Raw genomic sequence first — 23,623 nt, forward strand, 5'->3', positions numbered from 1 at the left:
CGGGTGGGCCGTAGAAAGTTCAGTTAGTCAAACCTCTGGAATTTTTATACAGCCACAACAGCAACATCGATTTTGTTGGGTTTGATGACTTGATGTCTCCAGTAAATAAAACTATGTTTATGTTCCTGAAAATTTAATGACTTTAATAGAAGAATAACTAAATTAAAACAGCAAGATAGAAAAAAATCATTCATTATTAACATCATCTTTATCTGATTATGATCAAGCAAAAAGACCAAAATTAATCAATGACCTAACAAAATATACAACAAAAGTCATTAAATAATTAAGTCCAATCAGTTAGTCTATTGTGGACGTCGACCGAAGCAATACATAGGTATGATCGTTTCAACTTCACCACTAAAATGAACAAGTTACATAATACAACTTACAATTTTGAATAATATTGTGATTAAAAGAAAAAGCTAAATAATTCTTTCCTACTTATATAATGTGTAATAATATAAAGTGTCGACTACTTATAATATGTATAACTATCCATATGCTTACTTTAAATTTTCACACAAAGAGCGGAGCGCGCGCGGCCGTTCGACCGCGAGTCCTACGCCGATACACACCACAATCTCGCTAAACACTAGGGTCACTTATGCCGAATGTTAGACAGATAAGAAAGCGACGACTTCCCAAACCAAAATGACAGTACTAACGATTTCAAGATGATGTTAATTCACAGTCCGGCCGCCAACTGGGGCGCCGCTCATTGAGCTCAGCGTACAATGTTATCTCGTCACGTCAGCGGTTGCTCTCCGTTGGAATCCTAACAATGTAGCTTTTTTTGGAGTTTTAATTTTTTACAATATATAGGATTTCTTTCTATAATTAATTATATCTAATATTTACAATGGAGGTGAATGGACAATATTGAAAACTCTACTTATTATCTCAAAAATTAATCCTGAAATTCCTACCCGAAACGAACATTATCTACAACTTTTAATAAAATTTTAAAAGTAAAACTCTCGCCACAAATAAATCTAAATACACCATGATCGAGTCTGCGTTTCCAACCGTGTATAACAAATAAAACTGCGATACTAAAAATATATCTCTGTGCAAAGAAAACTCTGGAATCGTCAGGCCCCGAGTCGGGCAGTCTATAGGCCGAGGCGCGGCGTGGCCGGTCGAGTCACACGAACGCAAATAAGAAACACAAACTCGATCGAATATTTATTTAGAGAAAATCATAAAAGGTATGTATAATCGGGTCGCTCGGGCGTCGTCGCTCATATCTTGTGGATCTTCTGCGAGACGACGACGGGGTTGTTGCGGCGGATCTCCTGCGCGCCCAGCTCCCGGTAGTCGAACGAGCACTCGTGCTTGTCGCTGTATCGGTGCACCGCGCAGAACAGGCCTCCGCAGCGGCACTCGAACCCTAGCGCCGCACACAAACACAGCTTTACTGACGCCCGGTCTCATTCTCTCGCGTGCCGGATCCGGCAAGAGGGTAACATTTTACGAAATATACATTTACAAATGGGATTTCATTTACTTAGATTTTCTCCTTCAGTAAACCGTTTCAAAAGCTACTATCTAATCTTATATTCATTAGTTTTGGAGACAACTGAATGACGTAACTGCGTGAGTTTGAAGATGGGTATGTGAAATCTCATACTAAACAATTATACACAGCCAATTTTGTAAAAATTAAACTGAAAACTATTCTAGTAAACTTTTCTCAATATTGGTAGTCTTCGTGTCTTCGAGGAAATATCAAAACGAATAAATTTACGTCAACACTTAACAGATAAGAAAAATGCAAAACCTTCAGTATAAGTGGGTAACAAGGCTACAATTACAATAACGTGCATATAGAAATTACTTTCGTCATAATGAGCGAGTACTTTTCAAACAAAATATATGTATAATGTAACAGGGTTTACTACACACGCGTTAGGTCATATCGAGCGCGGACTACGCAGTTGTAATCAGCTGAACATGCCATGATCACGTGAATTTTACTCGTACACTATTGAAAATTTATTATATTATACATATATATTATCGCCATTGTACGTATGTCATTGATTAACTCAACCTGCCAGGTTCAAAAATACATGCGAAATATGTTTCAGTAATACGGTTATTTAGGTACTATGTAAAATTCAGAAAATCTGCATAAATTTAAATCTGTATAAATTTAAATAAAATAAAAATACAACATGACAAGACATGCGACACATTTTTTAAATTATTTGGTAATTATTTTCCAGTGTCAACAAACTATCACCATTAATTACCATCCATGCCATAGAAAGTTAGATAAGCAATTGTGCAATGTATAGAACAATTTTAACATTGCTCGATACTCGTGTTGAAGTTTGTAATAATATATGTAGTGAATGTCATTCTACACACTGTTGATGGATCAAAATAGATGACGGATGTTCCCGAAATTCCGGAGGATATCAGGATAAGGAACATCTCTTTATATACATTAAGTAACCAAATTAAATATATATAGAAAATTTAAATTTAAGTGTAAAGAGCCATACATAAATATCATAATATTGTAAGTGTGAAAGTTTTGATGTCAGCTTATTTGTTACTCAAACACGTTAATTCTACACGACGTATTTAAATGAAATTTTGCATACAGGGAAAAAGTAACCTAGAATTTAGCACAGTGTACTTTTTAACCTGAATTTCTCAGTAGAGCAAAGCCCCGGGGCTCAAGCTAGTTTGATATAAAAATAAAATAATAATGTGTAGGTAATTTACCTGTGAGTCCAACCTTCTTGCGGCAAACGGCGCATCTGTTCTTTTTCTTTTTGTCCTTGCTGGGGTCCTTGTCGTCGGCGTCCGTGTCCGACGTGCCGGTGCTGGTGCCGCTCGTGCCCGCCCCGCTCTCCTCCTCCAATTTCTGGAAACAAATTCATACAATATTTATTGAACAATACAAACCATATGTATAAGGAAAATAAGTTTCGTTTTTTTTTTCGTTTAAAAACGTGTTCCAGCTAAGCAATATGGAATTCATTGATTGCATTATCCTAAATAACTTGCGAAGAAACAAAAACAAAATAAATAAATAATACAGCGGCTAGCAAACACAAAACGAGTTCAAATTTTCCAGATATTAGTTGACGTCGACGTATCATTGGCCTAATGACATACAAATTACTGTGTGTTATCATAACGCTTGTGGTATCGGCCACTTTCGGAAAATTTGAACTATGGTAAGATGTATACGTATTTTCGGCAACTCCTGATAAACAAGAGGAACGAACCCGCTTGAGGGACTTTTTGCTGCTGCCAGCCTCAGGAACGGGCTCGAGTCTCGGCGACATTTTGGCCTCCATTTTAGACACGGTTCCCGCCTCTCCATAAACCTCATTGCGGCCTTCCTGTATGTCGACCACCTTTTTCGACTTATCGGCAGGAGCGGCGTTGCTGTCCGATAACGTCTCCTCTAGTTTCGTCTTCTGCCCTATATTTGCGTGGTCGCGCTCCTTGGTTCCATCGGGCGTGGGCAGCGGCGCGCTGTCGTTTATTTTGATGGAGGGATGCTGGTTCTCGAAGCTCTTGGAGCGCGACACACTCATGCCTTGTTCCAGAGCAGAGTTCTGACTGCTATTGCTAGACTTGCTGTTCCGACGTATAGCTTTTTTTAATATTCTCTTCCCCTTCGAATCTTTTTTGCTGGGATCATTTTCCATAATTATAATTGTTTGAGAGTTACACACATTTTGGCCGGAAATTAAAACCGCTATAGTATTTTGATTGCTTGATCACAGGTTTCTCGAGTTATTTCTATTGTAATAAAATCGCACTTTGCCACTCGTTAAGATATGTAAGTGTCCCCCATCTCAGTTCAATGATTTGGGGGAAACAGTAACAAATAGCGTCAGAAGTCCATAATAACCATAGAAGACAACTAAAAGTATTTAAATTATAATAAAGAGAATAATGAAATATGTTTGGTTTGTATATGTCTTGTCTACAAAGTCTATGTGACATCAAATTCTTATTTCAAAAGATGGCGTTTTTATTGTCAATTCGGTTCAGAAAAGGTTTTATTTCCAAATACCCACAAAGGAAAATGAAAAATGGAGTTCACAAAATGTTCTCCTTTTTAACTTCAGCATATTTTGAGAGCAGTCCATGTATAAGAATTTAAAAACTCTCGTACGGTTATTCTCAACATGTGTTATTATGAGCCACGAGTGCAATCAAGGCTCTCGTTCCAATGGTCAGATTAGCTCATTATCATAGTACCGTACCAATAAACATTAACGAGCTTGTATATTTAGTTATATTAAAACATTTGAAAACATTAAATGTTCAGTTTATATACGACAACATCAATGAAAATAAGTACGGTGCAAGAATTAATTTTTATTTTCTAATTAGCATTTAACACAATTATCAGTACATAGACAACGTTTCCAACGAATTGGTACAGTTAGTCCTTGTTATTATTACACAATGCCACCAATTGAGACTCATTTATAAAGCGCACTGCGACTTATTTGTTTCTGCCTGTTCCAACAAAGTATATTTATCGCCGCGGCACATTTCCATGGACATCGCCACAAATAATGACTGATAACGAACTAACCTAACTATACGCACATGTAGCTAATGAAAAAACCGGTCTAGTATGGGTTGATTTTCATATTCTCGCCTCAAGACAGTTCCGTACCTTTTAGTATACATTTTTTTTTAATTTTGAGATAAATCCTTTAATAATAGTTATTTCGGAAGATATGAATAAATTATGAGAAAATCGATCAACCTTTAATCTCTGAGATATTAAGCCCTATGTATAGATTACAGGAAAACCTAGATTACAAATCAACAAGTTCTGCGCCATATATTCTCGAGAAGCTTACTTCGAAACTATTTGTTTTAAAATTCTATAAAGGTCGGACAGACATACAAACTTACGCACAAGTGATTTAGATTTTAACCGGACAATAACGCATAATGAAAAGCATTACATGAGATATTTTGAGAATACACAGGTGCTTACCTGTAACTCGGTTCTCTTGGGAGCAGAAAAGCAAATTTTAATTTGTATTACATCTAATATAATAGACATATCAAATCACTTGTAGTCGATTACAATAAATGAATGCTACGATTACTACAGCTGGCCTAGTTACCACTTGAGAGAAGCCACGAAAGGCACAATTCGCTAGAGGTGCGTCATCCGGCCAACATTCACTGTTGTCGGTTACGCCTTACACTGCTATGTATCTACGTGCCTATATGTGTATGTATACCATGTACCGTCTCATTATCATATGCCTTACATGACCATTTATTCATATTCTCTTAGTCTTGACTACACTTCAATGTGAGTAACAAGAGTTATCTGTCTTTTTTATTACATTTCACTATCAAGAAAGCAATTCTATCTTACCCTGTGTGAAGAAATACGGAGCGTAACCGTTGTGATGATGAATGGCATATATTCATCAAATATATAGCCGACTGGATTGGAGCTGAATCACGGGGTCCATGGGATTGCGTGACATGTATATTTATAAGGATCCACGTTGTTTTTTTTATAGTATAGTGAGGAAACGAGCATGTAGCTTGCCTGATGGTAAGGAAACACGCCACAGCGCAAGGCTATCCGATAGGGATCACCAGTGGCATCGGAAACTTTAGTCAATTCCGGCAATTTATATTTTATAGAGAAAGTCATAAAGATTGCTTTTAAAAGTCATGTAAGCTCTGATTTTTAATTGCACGGCATTCTGACATTTCATAAATGTTGCAATGAGTATAGGTACATTGTTTATACCATAGGGACTGGAATTTATATAAAATCACGTCCCAGGTACTTTCCAGTTTCGATACGTCTTAATAGCTATATAAAACAAATAGATAAGAACGCCATTGTCATTGATGATGACATGTTTGAGTAGCATCAATGTCAAAGTAGATTGCGTATTCTCGCGGTCACATGGATCTGCTACAGCTTCACGATCATGTCGCAACAATGATGCAATGAAGGTTGGCGATGGCTATCACATGGCAAGAGTTTTCGGGTGACTCGTACACATGTTGCTGAACATTTTCCCAAATGGAATGAAAAGAGAAATCCGTGACGGAAGGTTGGTGTTGGACTACTAGCCCAAACCGAGCCAATCAAACCATATCCATCAATATGAACAAAGTTAGAGTTTCATTATTTGATATCACAGAAGACCGATCGAAGAGAATTTTCTTTAAGTAGGTAGAAAGTTTGATTGCATTTACAGGTAGCCTACTCGCAATGTATCCGGTATTTCAGTTATAGTTGTTTTCAAGTATGCAACTATAAATAATCAATAACATCGATACTACCGATATTGTACTAAAGATAGTAAACTCGTGTCGGATAAAAGTAGTATCAAATCGTTAGCGTAGCGTATGTTTGTTACTCTTTCACGCAAAATGTACTGAAACGATTGTTATGAAATTTGGTACACAGGTATGAAGTAGAAGTAGAATATAACCTGGAATAATATATAGAGTACTTTTTATTTTATCCTGAAATTTCCACGAGACGTGGTGCAACTAGCAGAATATAAATACGAAATTTTTAATGTATGTATGAATGTTTATTAAATAATCGCGCTAAACCTACTGAACTGATTTTGATAAAATTTGAATGTAACATAAATTAGCACACGGGTGACTTTTTGTCTTAATTCCCACGCGAGTGCGGGACCGTGGCACAGCTAGTCTATTCTAAAATAACAACAAAACAATAGGTGATTTACTTACCATTAAATAATTTTTGTTCAATGGAATTACGTAATTCAGCTCCAGTAAAAAATGATAACGAGTCAACTACACAACACGTGTAAGATTATCATGTTGAATGTGACTTTGCAATACGATCCTAGTACTCTTTATTATAATGTGACGATACATTGTAGTACATTCATTGTAATAACAGGTATAACGTCTTTCAAGTATCTGAACTGGACATCAAATCAAGGACTGAACATCAAATCTACCATCTGAAAAAGTAGCAAATCAAAAGCTTCGCGGATTTCCGGAACATAAAGGTAGTCACGATCCTGCAGCAAGGCCTAGTTTTGAGTACATTTCAATAACAGTTCTGAATGCAACCCGTTCTGAATGTGTGCCTGCCTGTGCGCACGACGGAAACTTTCGATTTTAATGTGAGTGTACAACGGGGTGGAATAAACATATCTTCGAAACGAAAATCTATATTCAATGAATGTTTGAAAGTCGAAGGTAATCTTAAAAGTAATGTTCTACTTAATAAACACATTTAAATGTTTGCTGTGCAAGATTAAGATTCGCTAAGTGAAAAACCAACTCGAGGTGGTATATGTAAATAATACAAATGTGGCCTCACGTCTGAATGCGCCTGCTGTTGCGGCAGTGTCGTCAAGGTGGGCAGCGCGGGGACGGTGGGCGCGGCGGCGGCGAGCGGCGTCGGCGCCGCCGGCACGAAGGGCGCAGACACGGGCGACGGCGTCGTCGCTGGGGGCTGCTGTTTCTTCTTTAGCGCTTCCTGAAATACACACGTTTATTTATTACTATTTTGCAATATATTCATATATACATTTGAGTCATTGCCTATATTAATGATTGTAAAGCAATTTCATAAACTTTAAGTTTTTAGAAGTAGGTATTTAAGCGTCTTCTTTTTACAACTAGCCAAATAAAGTTATGTTATCAGGATTCATGTTTGTAAAACTCGGTCAACTCATTCAATCTGATCAAGACAACGAAATAAAATTGTATGCTAAATCAAAATATACAAACATGTTTCATAGACCCTGATTACTTGAATGAAAACATAAATTAAACAGTAATTTTCTAACTTTCGTAGACAAGCGCCATCAGCAATCGCTATGCTGATATGATGTTCGAAAGCTATGCCATCCAAACCATTTACAAGAAAGCTCACTTCGACAACGCTTAAATTCTTTTATTCAAATGTATATACAATAATGGTTTTGTTTACTTTTTATTCGTTATTTGGAAGGGCGACATCTAGCCTTCCGCTCACCTTCAAATAACTTAGCTTACTTATTCTATATTATTAATTAGACTTATTTTAAAAAATGCAAATATTGGCTTCAATCGCAAGGTTGCCAAGAAGATGCTTTTTACGTGTGTTGATTGATGATTTTGCAAAAATATTTCTGACACCGTAAAAAATTATGTTATTGACATAATAATTAAAAATAAAAGTGTCAATTTTATGTCAACCTTTCAAATGATCCTTTCAAATATTGTTCCCTTGAATAACATCTATTAACGTAAATAACGCTAGTGTAAGAATATATGTATTAAGCTAGTGTAGAATATTTTAAGTTAATTGCACAAAATACAATTTATACATGTAGAAAAGGATATGCTAATAGCGTTATCTATTAGTCAACATAGCATTAGGTCAATTGGTTAAAAGTATAGGATAAGCAATAAATACCAAGGGCTTTGTTCATAAACCTAATACAGACTGAGTTAGCCCCAAAGTAAGTACGAGACTATCATAGGATATAATCTTATAGATTACGACAGAGGTCCCGTGGCGTCAAGTGTCTTATTCACTAGGTCCATGTAGCACAGGTTATGTAGCCTACGATCTCTAGCCGCAATTTTAAGGTTTAGTCTTAAAATCACCCACATCATCTCTCTTCTCAGCCAATTTTATGCAAAAATATCTACCAATCTTTTGACGTTAATTTATCTAAGCTATTATTAATATAAGCTATATCTAGTCGAGGTATATACAATTAGGGTATATACGGTATAATACTTCATACATGTTCCATATAGTTAAAATGTTAAATGAATGTTTTTGAATTAATCATTTAATTTTTATAATTAGATTGTATCTCATATATATGTTTCTGGATGATAGATAATGAACGACCGGAAGAAAAATGATTTTATGCCTCTTGGAAAAATCTGGCAGTTATAGAAACGTCAGTAAAATAATCACATCAATAACCAAATAGATTCCCAATATATAGGTAGGTATATATATCGTCTTTCATCTTGTTTGATCTTTAATAAATCAACCCAGGAGTATAAATTCAGCCTAAAAAAATGGCAAAATGAACGTATTTATTATGATTTTTAAGTCTTGTCCGGCTTTACTTTCATATATTACCAGCGGGAACCTTGGCTTCTTTGTATCCCATTGATATATATCTAGTTTTAAGAATGCAAGCTGTTCTTCTTGAACATGCTAAAATAAAAAATTAAAAAAATAAAAATATATAAATAATAATTCAAAAATTCAAAAATTATATACATAATAAATAATTCAAAAATTCTAAATTGTCATGACACTCGGTGTGTAAATTAAAAAAATATATTATAATATGTTATATTTGTCATTACAATTTTCCGGGTACATCTGCCGCACACAAATCGTAATTGTACAATCGAAATTGGCTTGGTCGTACCAAACGAAAGTCGATATAGCGACGAGTCAATCGAATTTGTCCTATTAATTGTTCTTCGACACAAACTATTTTTATTGCTATAACTATTTTATTAATTTTTTATGATTATAGATAGACCCATTTCAATGGATTTGTCCGAGAGACGGTTAAGAATGATTTTTCAGAAAAGTTCTGTATACTACACAACTAGAATAGTGTAGTTTCGACATAGAGTAGTTTGGTCATCACAAAAAATGTGTAGTTTGGTCATCGATCATAGTGATTTTGTCGTAGTGTAGTTTGATCAACACTCCGCGTCTCTATAAACATAAAAATGTAAGCCATAGTGTGCTCTCTCTCGGACAAATCCATTGAAATAAGTCCGAATTCAAGCCAAAAGAATGAATCGATTGATTCAATACACATTGGCTTTGTAAATACAAATAATAAGGAATGAATTGAATGAAATAGTAAACTGATTCAATATACATAGTTGACAATACAAGCAGCATTGACATCGCCTGAATCACGGACGAATAACGAAGCTAAAGTCTCATTAAATCTTTTAGATCTAATATAGAAAAACCACGATTATAATATTTACAAAACAGACGTCATTTCTTGTTGCAGTGAAAGTGGATATACGACTAGATATGATTTTTTCATCGATATTAATGAATACCAAACCCAAAAACACTAAAAAAAACTTTCAAAATTTGCACAAATTATATTGTTTATTCGAAAAAGCAAGATTTCAAATAGATTCTACATTACTACAACCTTAACGAGTACAGTGCAAATAAGATTTACTTGGTTCAAGATATATACATTACACTTAACTGTAGATTTAAGTCTTACTCGTATTATATATTTTTATGTAGGTATATTCAGTCCGCTGGGGAAAGCCTGGTAATTACTAACCGAATCTATCCGCATGTTCGTGGCAACTAATGGACGCCGTTCATCTCAATGGCCAATATCATCACATGGCACGAGATTGTATGTTTTCTCATTACTGACATAGCGAGGACTTCATAAAGTATAACTACTTATATGAACGAGTTTACCTCGAGTTTCCTAAAAGGTCATCATTAAAACAGTGTTACCTGCTTCCGACATTCAGGGCGTCAATTCTGTTAGCATAAAATCTTCAAGAGTAATTCTTATATGTATACACGTGATAAATACAATTTTTATATTTATTTTATTTATTTATAGGTACACATCCAAATGTCTTGTTTGTTTTAATAAGAAATGTTATTTATGTATAAACATTAAGATGGAACTATTGAGACACGATTTTAACATAACGTTAGCAGATTTAACAACCTGTAAGCACGTTCAATGTGAACTCTATTAGCGGTATTCCAAAAACTTCAATGTTGATATACCATAATTAATTTAGATAATTAAGCACCAAGGTCCTATTATCACTAGTTCCAACGGTTTTACCCAAAACCAGAAAAACAGATACAAAAGCCACTCAAGTATATAGCACATCAGTATACATAAAAAAACCAAGAAGTCTCACCTTAAAGCAAACTGAGCATAGTCCGTCTGTGGAGGGGTTGCCGTAGAAGCCGCACCCCGAGCGGCACAAAGCCTCCATTGGATTCGATTCACGCTCCATTGTTCCACAAAAACTTTACTTCAACAAGTCTAATCACTTCACTCCTAGTCAACAGTACGATTGCACTAATAGTATATATATTGCACTTGATTTTCGTAACACAGACTGTCACAGTGATCACAGTTGTGTGCACTTAAACGTTTCAATTTAGACACTTTATCTCCGAGCTGCTGTACTGGCGGTAAGTGGCTTTCCTTGCCAAGATGCTACTGTTCCTTGTATGTCAGGATCGCAGAGGGCCCTGGAATACAAAATGACTATAGTTACAACATTGTATATTGTTCAAGTGGTCTATCTATTTAGGCCAGGCGACCCAGTTCACACCGAGATCTCTTTAATATACGGGATTTTATACTAACTACATTACCTATTACAGTTTTAAAAATACGTGTTTTCAATGATAAATAATATATTATTGTGATAAAAATGTGTGCTATAAATCACTCATTCAATGTGCATAATAAATATGTGGCAACACACAAACAGAAGTATCTAATACAGTAATATACTGGAAATATTTAAAGGTGGAAAGTGGTATTCAGAAACAGAATCGAATTTCTTAGAGGCAAAGCATAATATGCATAACGACAGGTTTGCGTAAGAAGAGAGAGCTACGATAGATATGGCAAAAGTGGAACGCGTCCGCGAAACGGAGCACCAAGTGGGACCGTGCCCTCGCCAAGGTCGCTCAGCAGGCAACCAATGTCAATTCACTAAACCTGACCAAAAATACTGTCACTTTTTGATTACTACTGATTCAAAATTATTTTCCACTTTCGACAACTACAGACAGACAATTCTCGAAAGACAATATATAATACCAACCATTCCACTCCTCCACTGACAGAAATAAAAAAATAGAAAGTACTTCGGTGATAAAATGTACCATTTGGCATCTAGCTGCCCCAATTTTTGCTGTGCCCTTGCAGGGCGTCATCTGTACTTACTTATTATCTATATAACATCTAACATTTCCACTTGTAACATTGCAAAATGAATCTGAATCTGAACCATTTTATTACACAAGAAAAACTAAATTTAATTGATATTGCACACCTCTTTCAGGATGCAACTCTCCTTTTTTCAATCCATTTTGTTCCACGGAATGTGCACCAATTATTGCAATTATGAATCTTCGGATTGGAGAGCGCACGACGTCGAGGTCATTAGCATTGGGCTCGGACTTGGGAGAGTCATCGACCGGGCAGCACGCAGGGGTAGACGGCGCCCGCGCACGCCGCCCGCTACTCCCTGCGATCACAGGCACGCATACAGTGCCTCGCGAAGCACGCCCTCCGGACCCCAGTCCAAAGTCCAGTTATAAACGTGACGGTCGAGCGCTAACGCTAGATACTCGTTACCAACATTAACTCACATCGACTATCTAAACCATATATTTTTTTTACAAAAATGTCATTTTTGACACAAGCTTTTATTGTTGTCAGAGAGATCTTATTGCAATTGAAAAAACATGTCCGGGCAGAAAACCCTGGGGTCGTACCTGGTTGTATCATCTTAGTCGTGCTTATCACAGTAATACATTGTCATCCAAACTAATGTGTGTACAACATTTCAGCTCAATCGGTTGAAGATATCTGCTTCAAAATTGAGTTGCAAGATTCCACCCGAATAGACATAGGGACAAAGTTTTAAAAGCTTGTCAAAATGTGCTTTATTTCAATGTTCAAATATTGAGGTCTGTAAAAAAAGTATGGCCATTTCTATTTCACAGGGGAATCACACACAACCCGTTGACCCAAGATCATTTACGGAACCCTCAGTGTGCAAGGCCAAATTGAACTTAATCGGTTTTGATACGACATGAAACAAAGTAACATTGTTTAATCAGAAATGAAGACAATATTGGAATGCATATTTATGTTTGTGGAAAAGTCTCTGTAATAGATAAAATGCTGAGACTGCTGTGGCTGTGTCAAATGAGACATCAATTTCAACTTCAAAATAATGCTGACTATTTCCACATAAATCTTAGCCACTGCCGAAATTTTTAAAGGCGTGCATGACTATTGCCGATGCGAAACACAAGTGTGCCAAGGCGACTATCAGCACTCGACCAGTCGGAAACGTGATGTTCAATTATAGCATTACGATAATGGCAATACTGAAACTACGTTGCCAAATTAACGTTACGCTCAGAACATGATCGACAATCACGCAATGAGAAATGTAATGCAAAAAATGTTTGATAACCCCAAACATTTTTCGAAAGCGACTCAAATAGAGTATATTCTTACAAAAGAAAGAAAAGTAAAAATAAGCAACCGATATCGATCATTCAATATACAGGTGATTTTCACTTTCGAATTCAATTCAAAGAATTTATTGCAATTTGCAATTTAATTGGTAATTTATGTTATTAACGACTTTAGTCATCATTTACACGGCACGGATACAATAGTGTGCTACTGAGCATGAGCTTAGTAGGTGAAGAGACAATATAACATTATAAACATAGCAAGTACAAATAAATCCTTTGATATCATCGATAGTGGTGATATTAAGAGGGTTATTACAAAGTTGAGAGGAGCACGATATTCGTGAATATAGTAGGTAGGTGGTCGGTAGCGGTCTGTATGCGCCGTGCCCCGCTGACCTACTTGCGAGTTCGCTACGCAATTCGAGCGCGGACCGCCGCGTTGCACCGCCCGCGTCTCCGACGCCGCTGCACCCGAAAGACACGTGTGCGTGCATTCAACCCACTTAAGTTAACCCTCCTGCTCACAAAACAGTGGCACAAGAGATAAATCTATGCCAGAGAACGTAACACGAAATACATAAGGCATTATTTTATGGCGATTACGCCAATAAATAATGCATTGTGTATTAAATTTCATTAAACCGGATATTAATCCGGTTTATATGAATGAAAGTCTAGTCAGAGACCTGATCCAGCTCTGAACTTCTTGGGACAGAGATATTGATAGTTATAAACCGCATCATTTAACCTGATAATCACCCGTTTCAACAGTAGTTTGCTGAAAGAATTAAACATTTGTGCCAATCCCAATTTGTCAGCGATATCTAGGAACGTTTGAATCGTTTGTGCGTTGTGCGTGTTCGAACAAGCAAAACACACATCGATGAGAATGATCCTGCTGTACACGTGTGATCAATTGAACACTCGAGCTTTCAGCGGCATCGCTGCCTCCCGCGGACTAATGCGAGGGACGAAAATAAACAACAGTAAAAAGTGTCGTTGTACCACGGGGGACGACCTGTCGGGGATCCTGCTGACAGGTGATTCGGTTCAAAGTACTCTACACATTTTTATTCTACACATACCTACATCCTAAGATTTTTTCCTCTCTAATAATATTAAGCACCTCCTACATGTTAATGCACTTATTACAAGGTTACGGGCCCATCCATGTACACAATATTTTCAGGTATATTTTCTCCACAATACCTACTACACGAGCAAAAATAGGGTCTTCGACTTTAAAAAAGCTTATGTATAGCTACATATTGCCAAAGTAAACATTGTCGCCGTTCTGTAAAAAGTAACAAAAAAACCGAAGAAAAACAGAACAACTCAATTGCAATCAACAAATTAAAGCACTACAAAAAGGGCATAACTGATAAATTTTATACAAATAGGTACCGTCTCTGTCCTCATACAATAGCATTAGCCTAAACAATGACCACAATGTCACTTATGTAAATGAAAAATATGTACCTACTACACACATGATGAATATGAATCACAATTCCTTATCTCTGAATGTCGATATATTACTTAGATGAAGTAGTGTCCTTCTATAGTGACATGCACCTAACAATCTGTAAATGATTATCTTTCCTTATCCTTACGTATTATAAAACAAAATCTGTTCGCGATAAACTTTATATTTACTGCACGGATTTTCATGCAGATTTCACGAATATATTGTGATTCCTGAGGAAGGTTTAGGTGTAGTATTGTAACGCCACGCATTATGACCTCTTTAGTCATATCGCGTGCGCGCTGGCATGATTTTCATTTCTTTCAGTCTAAATTCAAAATTTCAATTTAAATTATTGTTCCACTTGATATTTTGAAATCACATTTTGACTCATTCATTACTATAACGATATCGGCACGTACCACAGTACTCCCTGTAAAATTTAGAGCACTTTTCCGATACATATTACAACACTTACCCTTCAAGGGTCTATAAATAATTTAAGATATTTTATTATATATATAGTACCGTGTAGTAAAGGTACGATACGATATAATGAACTTATTAAAATTCATATTAGAGTTTAACAATGGAAAGTTTAATATATGTTTATGAATGATGGTTTTGGATAAGCAATCAAAGGGAGCTGATTGAATAGTAGGTATACCAATAATGCTCGAATTTTCTTGGACGCAAGACAAAATACAGGTCTGACAACTCGATCAACGGTAACTGTAACGGTACGAGACAAAAATCTTCTACGTAAGAAAAAAATAACGAATGTACAGTTTACACTAGAAATTGGTAAGATGTTTCAAAATATAAATGTTTCCCGTGAGTTATCTTTTCTTATTTTTCTTTTTTTTATCTATAGACGCTCTATCGCTATCATGACTGGTATCTAGATACGTTTCAGATCAGAAACTTCGTTGTTAATATTATTTTCTGAAATCAAACTCAATCCAATGAATTTTTAACATCTAAACTGTTGTGTGTTGTCAAACAGAAATACGGAAACCGCCTACACAAGACGCGAATCTAATCGAGGCCAGTAGATGTTTTTTTCCTTGGCACGTTTACTATAAAAAATAGCATAAGTTTTCAAAGACGTATCGTTCCTATTATTCACGCCGTACTCAAGTCTATCAAAGATAATCGGCACCTCAACATAACGAACCAAAAATAGATTAACCAGGGTCTTGCAACTTCTTCCGCATGAAATTGCAACACGGAAGAAAATCAACAGATCCAATTGTCATCTTTTGTTCATCAATGATGGTCAGACACAAAGCAGGACGAGTAGGACAATGACATTAGCATTTGAAGGAAGAGCTTGCGTCACAAACGCGTCGATGACGCGGCGGCAATCGAACGCGCACGGCAAGATGGCGGCAGCAGCGTCAGCTGATTGCGCACACGCAGCGAAGCGCAGCTGTGAGAACCGCTTCACATATATGGCTCTCTCTTTCATCCGCGAAGATAAAACACAATGGTGCGTCTGGCATTGTTCAAAACACAATGATTGCTACACTTTGCTTGAACCGTGCAGAGTACAGTGGATCTGTGCGGGGCATATTCTACTGAATAAAAAATGGTACCACATTTTATTTCGATTTAGGAAAGATATTTATTTTAATCATCGTCTTTGCGACATACCTAGTTTAGCCTTATTATTAAAAATTAAAAGCCAGATCATGAATACTCACTCTATATTTACAACTTCCACAATTACTTAGAAATTAAGCTAGATTTAAAGCACGTCAAAAATTTACTGGAATGCAATATATTATTTACTTTCGCAATTACCCAATCATCGGAGCAATTTAAAAATATGATTACTTGATACCTGTACCTACACACACTGATTTATACAACGCAACATTTAGACCAAATGAATTGTGAATATTACTAATCAATTACCATTTTAATGTAAAACGTACTTTAGCTATCGCTTGGCGTTGAGTAGGTAAATAAGATAATATTCTAGTTAGCAGAACGGGACGACGTAATAAGCAAAGTCACCTAACAGTTATTTGTGACTTATTCACAGCGCAAACTGCGCAATGTTTAACTCAAAAGTTTAATTTACAAATTGAAGATCCTAGAGCCATTGCAACAAATTGCATGAAAGTTAGACACGTGAGGACGTTGACCTTCTGGCATCAAGGTCGGGGCGGCGGCCTTCAAACAGCCTCGTCTAGCTGCTCCACAGGCTCCGGCGGGCACATATCACGACGTAGACGCACACAAAAACAAAACTCATACCACGAACAAATATTACCTTCAAATGGAAACGCGAGCCCATGGCCACGAAGAAACAACGCTTACAAGCGTTTCACAGACACAGATCCATTGCAAAATCACATATAATCTATCCAAGGTACGTGTTCACTAATTCGCACTATTATCTGAGCAGATAAGGTGCAATAGTCGCACTGGCACTTGACGAGTACAAACGGTGTGATGTTTCGGCCTCGTACGACGAGCTCCGACGCGCTCGGCTCGCTCACGACAACTGGTACGAGGCGAAGCGCCGTGCTCTGGCCCGCCCGCCACCACCGGTTGCAACTATTCGCGTCATTCCATTCTACACGCGCACGCACTTACTAATACAAACAAGCCACTGCTTGGTGCCCAGCTAGCTGATAAACATGCGCGACCATCTTGACATCTCGCACATCGTCTTTAGCAACATATTATTGACTCTATCTACAACACTACCAGAACACGTGAAAGGGTGACTCACCCTCGTGAATTTACCAAAAAGGTTGAGTCATGTACCGTTTTCCTTCTAGACTAGACGGCCAATTATAACTGCTAACGCCCAGGTTTTACATTATCAATAGATAGTTTAAAACAAAGTCGCTTCCCGCTGTCAATCTCAATCCCTATATGCTTAGATCTTTAAAACTACGCAACATACCTAGATAGAGTAATTCAAGAGAAGGTGTATATTGTATGATTTATTATGGTTTTACCCAAACGAAGCCGGTATGGGTATAAAAAGTATATAGTATAAATTTTATAGTTTATAGTAAACTATAAAGAAATTTCTTAAATACTGTGAAGTTGTGATAATTGTGGGTTAGGTAGGTATATTATTTTATTTAATCTAACACTAGTTCTTGCGAGCAAGTTCAGCCTCAGGAACGATAGTGGACTCCATCTTTTGGTTTTTCCCTATCGCTTTTTACGATATTCGTGGGTAGAAATTGCTTGAATGTCAAGAATTAATTGATCAACCAGAATATAGTTTTATAACAACAATTAAAAAAATACATCAGATACGAATCATTAAGAGAAGAATCAAGTCATAAGATAATTTAAAGCATGTTGACTTTAAACTTCACTCACTCACTAAAAATTTTATTATATGATGATAGAAGTAATAGCATGTTGAAATCAGTTACACATATAATTCAGCTATTTTTTTGAAAACAAAAGTGCAATGTACTCTCAGACGAAAGTGAAATCAAAGGTCAATATTCGAAAAAGGCGGTCGTTACTCCCATTATTATACAATAATTATTTTATTATAAATTAATAAAACATAAAAATTGTAATGCTAAGTGCTTTGAATCACAAATTGTTTTAATAAGTTTGTTATATTTTTCTTTATTTTAACCCTCGAGACCGGACATAATGACAATAGGATCGCAGTTTGATCAGGCCGTGCACGAACTGAGGGGTCAAAAAAGAAATTAAAAGCGTGTGCCAATCGTCGTGTCACAAATAACTTTCCGTTGTTTTTGTGGCAATATCTTGCGAATAGTCGCGGTGATGATAACAAACAAAAACAAAGCCATGTGTTCTGCGGAGAGCGCAAGAGCGGAGGTCGGAGGGGCGGCGCGACGGAGACGACGAACACAGACAAAGCCGTGAGCAGCGGCGTGAGTCTGCAATCTCCCCCGAATTAGTCCTGGGCCAGGGCGCTGACCCGCCCGCCGTCGCCGCCGAGCCACGCGCCGTAGCCGCACGTCCTATTCGATCTACGCATTATCATACCTACCTATACATAAGCCCTGACTTGTTCATGTGATAAACCAAGTTGACTAAACCTTGTCGTGACAAAGGCAACAAAACGAAATGCAGAAATTTGTAACAAAGAGAGAGAAAAAAAAAATTTAAGGGTCAACGGAACAAACACGTGGAAGAAAACCGACATTAGTTGATTGGCCACGAGCTACTTACTACGCATTAACGCGAAATCACGTGTTTCAGATACGTTTTCAAAATATGTTACGTACGAATGGACGCAACAAAGATCTTTGTGTCATGCACACAAGAAACTTCTTATTAATCCCCGGCAAATAGGTAAAAGTGTAAACCATTGAACTGGACAAATACAACACCATCAACAATCGTTAGTAAATTAATTTCTGTGTACAAGCTGAAACTAATCGCAACTACTTGGGCACAACATTTTTCCAAAGTAGCTATAATACGCTCATTTCCTGATAAAAAAGGTCTTGGCTTGGCGCAGACAGATCATGAAATAATCTTAATTATAAGGGTTTCATTTTTACCTTTTCAGGTACATAGTTTGCTTTGGCTCGTAGCTAATAGTTTGTAGCTTTGGTAAATATTATTTAATTTAGAATATGACGTGAAAAAGAGCCAGTGTAGGTCTAATTTCTGAATAGGTAGATGATTTGAAACCCTAAAAAGCAGTTCACAATACATATTTATAGCCTTTCTACATGGTTCTTAGCCGAGAGATTATTGTGACCAAGTAGTTTCACTACACACTAACCCATACCTGATGTTGGAAGAGTGAGTTCCGTACCAAACAAATGTCTTTCCAAGTGCGCAGTCCCTTCAGCTCACAAGCGGGCGACTCCACTTCTGTGCGGTTGAGGTCAGCATCCACCGGCATCACAATGAATGGTTACACTACCTACAAACATATATCTTTAGATTTTTTTTAACTACACATGGACCACTAATTAGGAAACTGGACATGAGACAAATTGGTGGGTAAATTCAAATAACAATGTCTTCCAGTATTGATTGGATGGAAGCAAAATTAAGTTAATGCAGGCAGTAAAATTAAATGGTATTGACATGGTTGTGTCTTTGTCTATAATGCATTTTTTTTACAATACCTACAACAAACACACTATACAAAAAATGTAAACTGATTTTTTTTTGGATTCAACACTAGCAATTTAAAAGAATAAAAATAATTTGTACATAAAAACATTCTTAGTCTTATAAGATTTTTAATGTAAACTAAATGCTGGCTCCTAATATCAGTCAAGAATAGATATATATATATATATATATATAGATATATATATATATATATATATATATATATATATATATAAATATATATATATATATACATATATATAGCCAATATATATATATACCACTGAAAAGACAGTTGTTTAACTAAAAGTATGTTTTGAATAAGATTACAATTTAGAAGCTCAAATTGTGACAAAAGATAAAAGAGTCATAAGAGTAACCAAAGTATCACACTATCATTTTGTGGTGAATGTTGGCAGAGATAAGTAGAATAGATAACATCATTTAACAGTAAACCAGATATCTAAAAACATACTTGTAGTCATTTAGTGTGTAGTATATTTGGACAATCTTTATCTCATATTTGGATTAAAGGCTTCAATGTGACCCCAATAAGATTCAAGAGGTTTTTTAGATCAGTACCTGAAAATGGGTGAACATCTTTGGCGACATATTATATATAAAATTTAATAAAATAGGGTGTAACACATAAATAAAATTGATTGTTAGTATGGACGTAGACAAGCAGCTTGCTCATGTTTACTTTACAGACACAATTTTAATAAACAGTTCAAGGGTATGGGTATGGAGTCCTTTTGTTTGTATAATTATTTTCCGTAATCAAGAAGAACTAAGTCAAGCCAGAGCTACCGTGACAGATTAGCCCATCTTTTGATTGATCACCAGATCATTAATCTGAATACTTTTCTGACATATGACAAGAATCTTATTCAATTTTCATTAAACAACCCAGTTTGCCCATAAATGAAAATTAACATTTTATTGAGATTGAGAATTATTATTCATTAATTCTATGTGCAGAATTACCTATCATATCCTAAAAGTGAACACTTGTGAATTAATAAAAAAGAAGGTAGGTAACAATTGTATGAACTATTGTTAGATCACAATAGAGTACAAAACAAAACTTTGCTAACATTAATACATAAAAAACAACTTCCACATCAAATTGATTAAATTTACCCACCATATGCTTATAAATCATAAAGTCAATATATTTACAATAAAATCAGAATTAGATTTTTTGTGAAGCTTTCAAAGAAAGATAATAACCACACCATCACATTTAAAACTTCCACAGGAAGTCAATGTTAAAACCATGATTGACTTATTTATACGCATGTTCTACGAGTATTTTCCGATAAATAAAACTTAGTAACTTCATGTGGAAAACGAGGAACTTATTTCACAATTTAAGAAACCACCTATTTAGGTACGCCTTCAAGGTGGTGTCATGCAAAAAATGCGTATTGAAATGGTATTCAAGAACTTTGTTTTATTTGTAATAAATGTATAAAATACGTACAACATTCTGGCAGCGAGCATGCAATAAAGTCTTGATACGTATAGTTTTAACAGTTTCTCTGCCAGCGTGTTGGAGAAACAAAGAAAATATTGAAGAACTCGATAATTGGCATTCACGAAGAAAATGGCGTCATATCACTAGTCACGGAACAAGGTACAATTTCGTCATATGAAAGCACATCACATAATCACATATTTGCACCACAAAATTCTTGTACAAGCTAGAGAAAGTATTTTCCATATAAAATTACTCACTTTGAATAAAAATTCCAAAGAAAATCATCCAAAAACTCAAAGGACTGATGACAAGGCACTCCACTCACCGTTTGCAAAACCAGACTAATGTCACGTGACCTGCTCGAACTAATGTTGCCATTATTGGAAATGTTTTTATATTTTATATTGTAGAAATAATAATCAGATAGTGGAATTTTAGTCGATACACCTACGTAACACATTTTACAGGATGAGAGTGGGTCGATTTTGAAGAGCAAATTCTCTCCTATTGACAAATAGATATAGACCGTTGAAGACCAAGATTCGTCTTCTTACGGATGGGTATTCCTGATTACACCTCAAACGCGCGCTAACGCCTGATCATAGAAATGGCATTTAGGAAAAATAAAGAATTTTGGACAAGCTTTATAGCGCTTTATAAGTTTGTTAAGTTTGTGAAAGGTAATGGGACAGGGATACGAAAAATTTAAATGTCAAAACATGCAACGAAATTAATTCCACTGCAGATACGAAGTTTTCTTTCTGCAAGACAAATAAAACCACGACATATTGCTAATTTTTGCTTTGAAAGAGACATAAATTACTGCGCATTTATCCCGCCAGAGTGCAATACTGTTTGGTTGGTAAACAAAAGCATTGCCGCCTTTTGCTGCATTTTGAAAAATTACTATTGAAACTTAAAACTCCCCAAACCTAGCGATATATTGGCAACACTGCAGGGCGGTACTGAGAATCCTCAGTACCGCCCTGCAGCGTTTGTGTATTGCGCCCCAAATTCAGATTCTGAATTTTAAAAAACCTATCGTTTCAGCCGTCATCTAGAATCCAGGCTCGGAAACCTAACGTACGCGGCCGCACTTAAATGAGGCAATACTCATTAAAGAATATCGAATGAAAAACAATCGACTTCGATTTAGATCCATGTCCACTATCTCGATTGAAAACGTATGTATACTATGTTATGGTAACACTGATAATGATCTGCTTAAAATACCAATGTCAAAATGACAGTGATGTTGATTCTTTTTCATATATGTAGGTAGGTATAACCAACATTACCTACCTACCCATTTATTATTTTTTGGCATTTTTTGTTGGCTGATAAGAGACGAGGAGCATAGAGTTATAGAGCGATCCTATCCTATTTATTCAATACAACTCGATATGAGCAATTTTTGACATTCTCTTTAAACTATAAATTAGGTATTAGATTAGTAAACAAGACAAATGTATTAGTGATGGTGCACGATTGAAACACAGTGTGTAAACACACTTAAGAATTTGGTAATGAAGGGTTTTTTTTTTTTTCAGAAAAGAGATTGAGAAATGAGTCATTATCAAACCTTGTTAGATTATGTCGTATTCTAATTATTACACTACAATTCAGATTCCTATAAAAATTTCATTTTCAAAAATTTAAATAAAACTTACAAAAAATAAAGTTCATAAAATAAACTTGCAAACATTTTCTAAATATGTTAGATATCTATTTATCTTCTATCTTTCTAAATAAAATTCAGAGTATGATTGACTATAGACTGACTAAGTAAGTTTACTAATCACTAGATATATAAGGCCTAGCACCTGACAATAAGCACCACCCATGGATTTAGTAAGTACTTCGTACAAAGTACCTACTAATTCCATGGCCCCACCATTTCCGAAACTCGTGCTCCAACGTGTCACACTTTTTCACTCATATCAACGGTCTAGTAGTCGAATAGCCATTGCCAAAGTCGAGGAGTTTTGGCCTAAGGGCGTTTGTCCACCGCCGCCGTCACCGGACCGTCACCGAGAACGAGATTATTTCGGGCCGAGTTTAATATGACGTAACCGCAATCGTTTGTCAACCGCGACCGATTTCGCTGGTTTAAAAAAGGCACAAACATCGCGCTATGCATTTCTACGCAAAATTGTATCTTTGGACACTTCCTTGGTTTTATCCCACAAACATTCTTTACTTTCTATTAATGAATAAATATCGTATTTAATTTTTTTGGCCATTTTTATTACAATGATATATTATGATAATTGATGACAGACAAAATAATAACTGACCTCGTGTACGGTGCGACGGCGACGAGACGGCGACGGCAGTGTGT

At 36.1% G+C, this 23,623-nt stretch overlaps 1 protein-coding gene across 11 annotated transcripts; it reads right to left on the reverse strand.

Annotated features, from left to right (window-relative positions):
* Positions 1-116: 116 nt before the first annotated feature.
* On the reverse strand, positions 117-21,670 carry drn (doctor no). Of its 11 annotated transcripts, XM_053749912.1 has the most exons (7): positions 21,540-21,670; positions 19,465-19,602; positions 12,079-12,273; positions 10,924-11,263; positions 7,346-7,504; positions 2,740-2,881; positions 117-1,393 (listed from the first exon to the last, which is right to left on the reverse strand). In XM_053749912.1, the coding sequence occupies exons 4-7, from the start codon at positions 11,020-11,022 to the stop codon at positions 1,245-1,247; spliced, it is 549 nt and encodes a 182-aa protein (XP_053605887.1). In that variant the 5' UTR covers positions 11,023-11,263; positions 12,079-12,273; positions 19,465-19,602; positions 21,540-21,670; the 3' UTR covers positions 117-1,244. The 11 variants fall into 11 exon arrangements, with proteins under 11 accessions (XP_053605887.1, XP_053605886.1, XP_053605884.1 ...); XM_053749911.1 differs by lacking the exon at positions 12,079-12,273 and having other exon boundaries at positions 19,492-19,602; XM_053749909.1 differs by lacking the exon at positions 12,079-12,273.
* Between the last annotated feature and the right edge of the window lie 1,953 nt (positions 21,671-23,623).

The sequence above is a fragment of the Plodia interpunctella genome, chromosome 9, assembly GCF_027563975.2.
Source record: "Plodia interpunctella isolate USDA-ARS_2022_Savannah chromosome 9, ilPloInte3.2, whole genome shotgun sequence".
In the NCBI taxonomy this organism is placed as follows: domain Eukaryota; kingdom Metazoa; phylum Arthropoda; class Insecta; order Lepidoptera; family Pyralidae; genus Plodia; species Plodia interpunctella.

What these genes read in the sequence shown, in the direction of transcription:
- drn (XM_053749908.1), bottom strand. Translation starts at nt 3,677, where the DNA reads ATGGAAAATGATCCCAGCAAAAAAGATTCGAAGGGGAAGAGAATATTA. An exon ending in GCAAAAAGTCCCTCAAGCGG is followed by an intron (nt 2,882 to 3,248) that starts GTTCGTTCCTCT and finishes ATTTGTTTCCAG; the next exon opens with AAATTGGAGGAGGAGAGCGG. An exon ending in CAAGAAGGTTGGACTCACAG is followed by an intron (nt 1,394 to 2,739) that starts GTAAATTACCTA and finishes GTGCGGCGCTAG; the next exon opens with GGTTCGAGTGCCGCTGCGGA.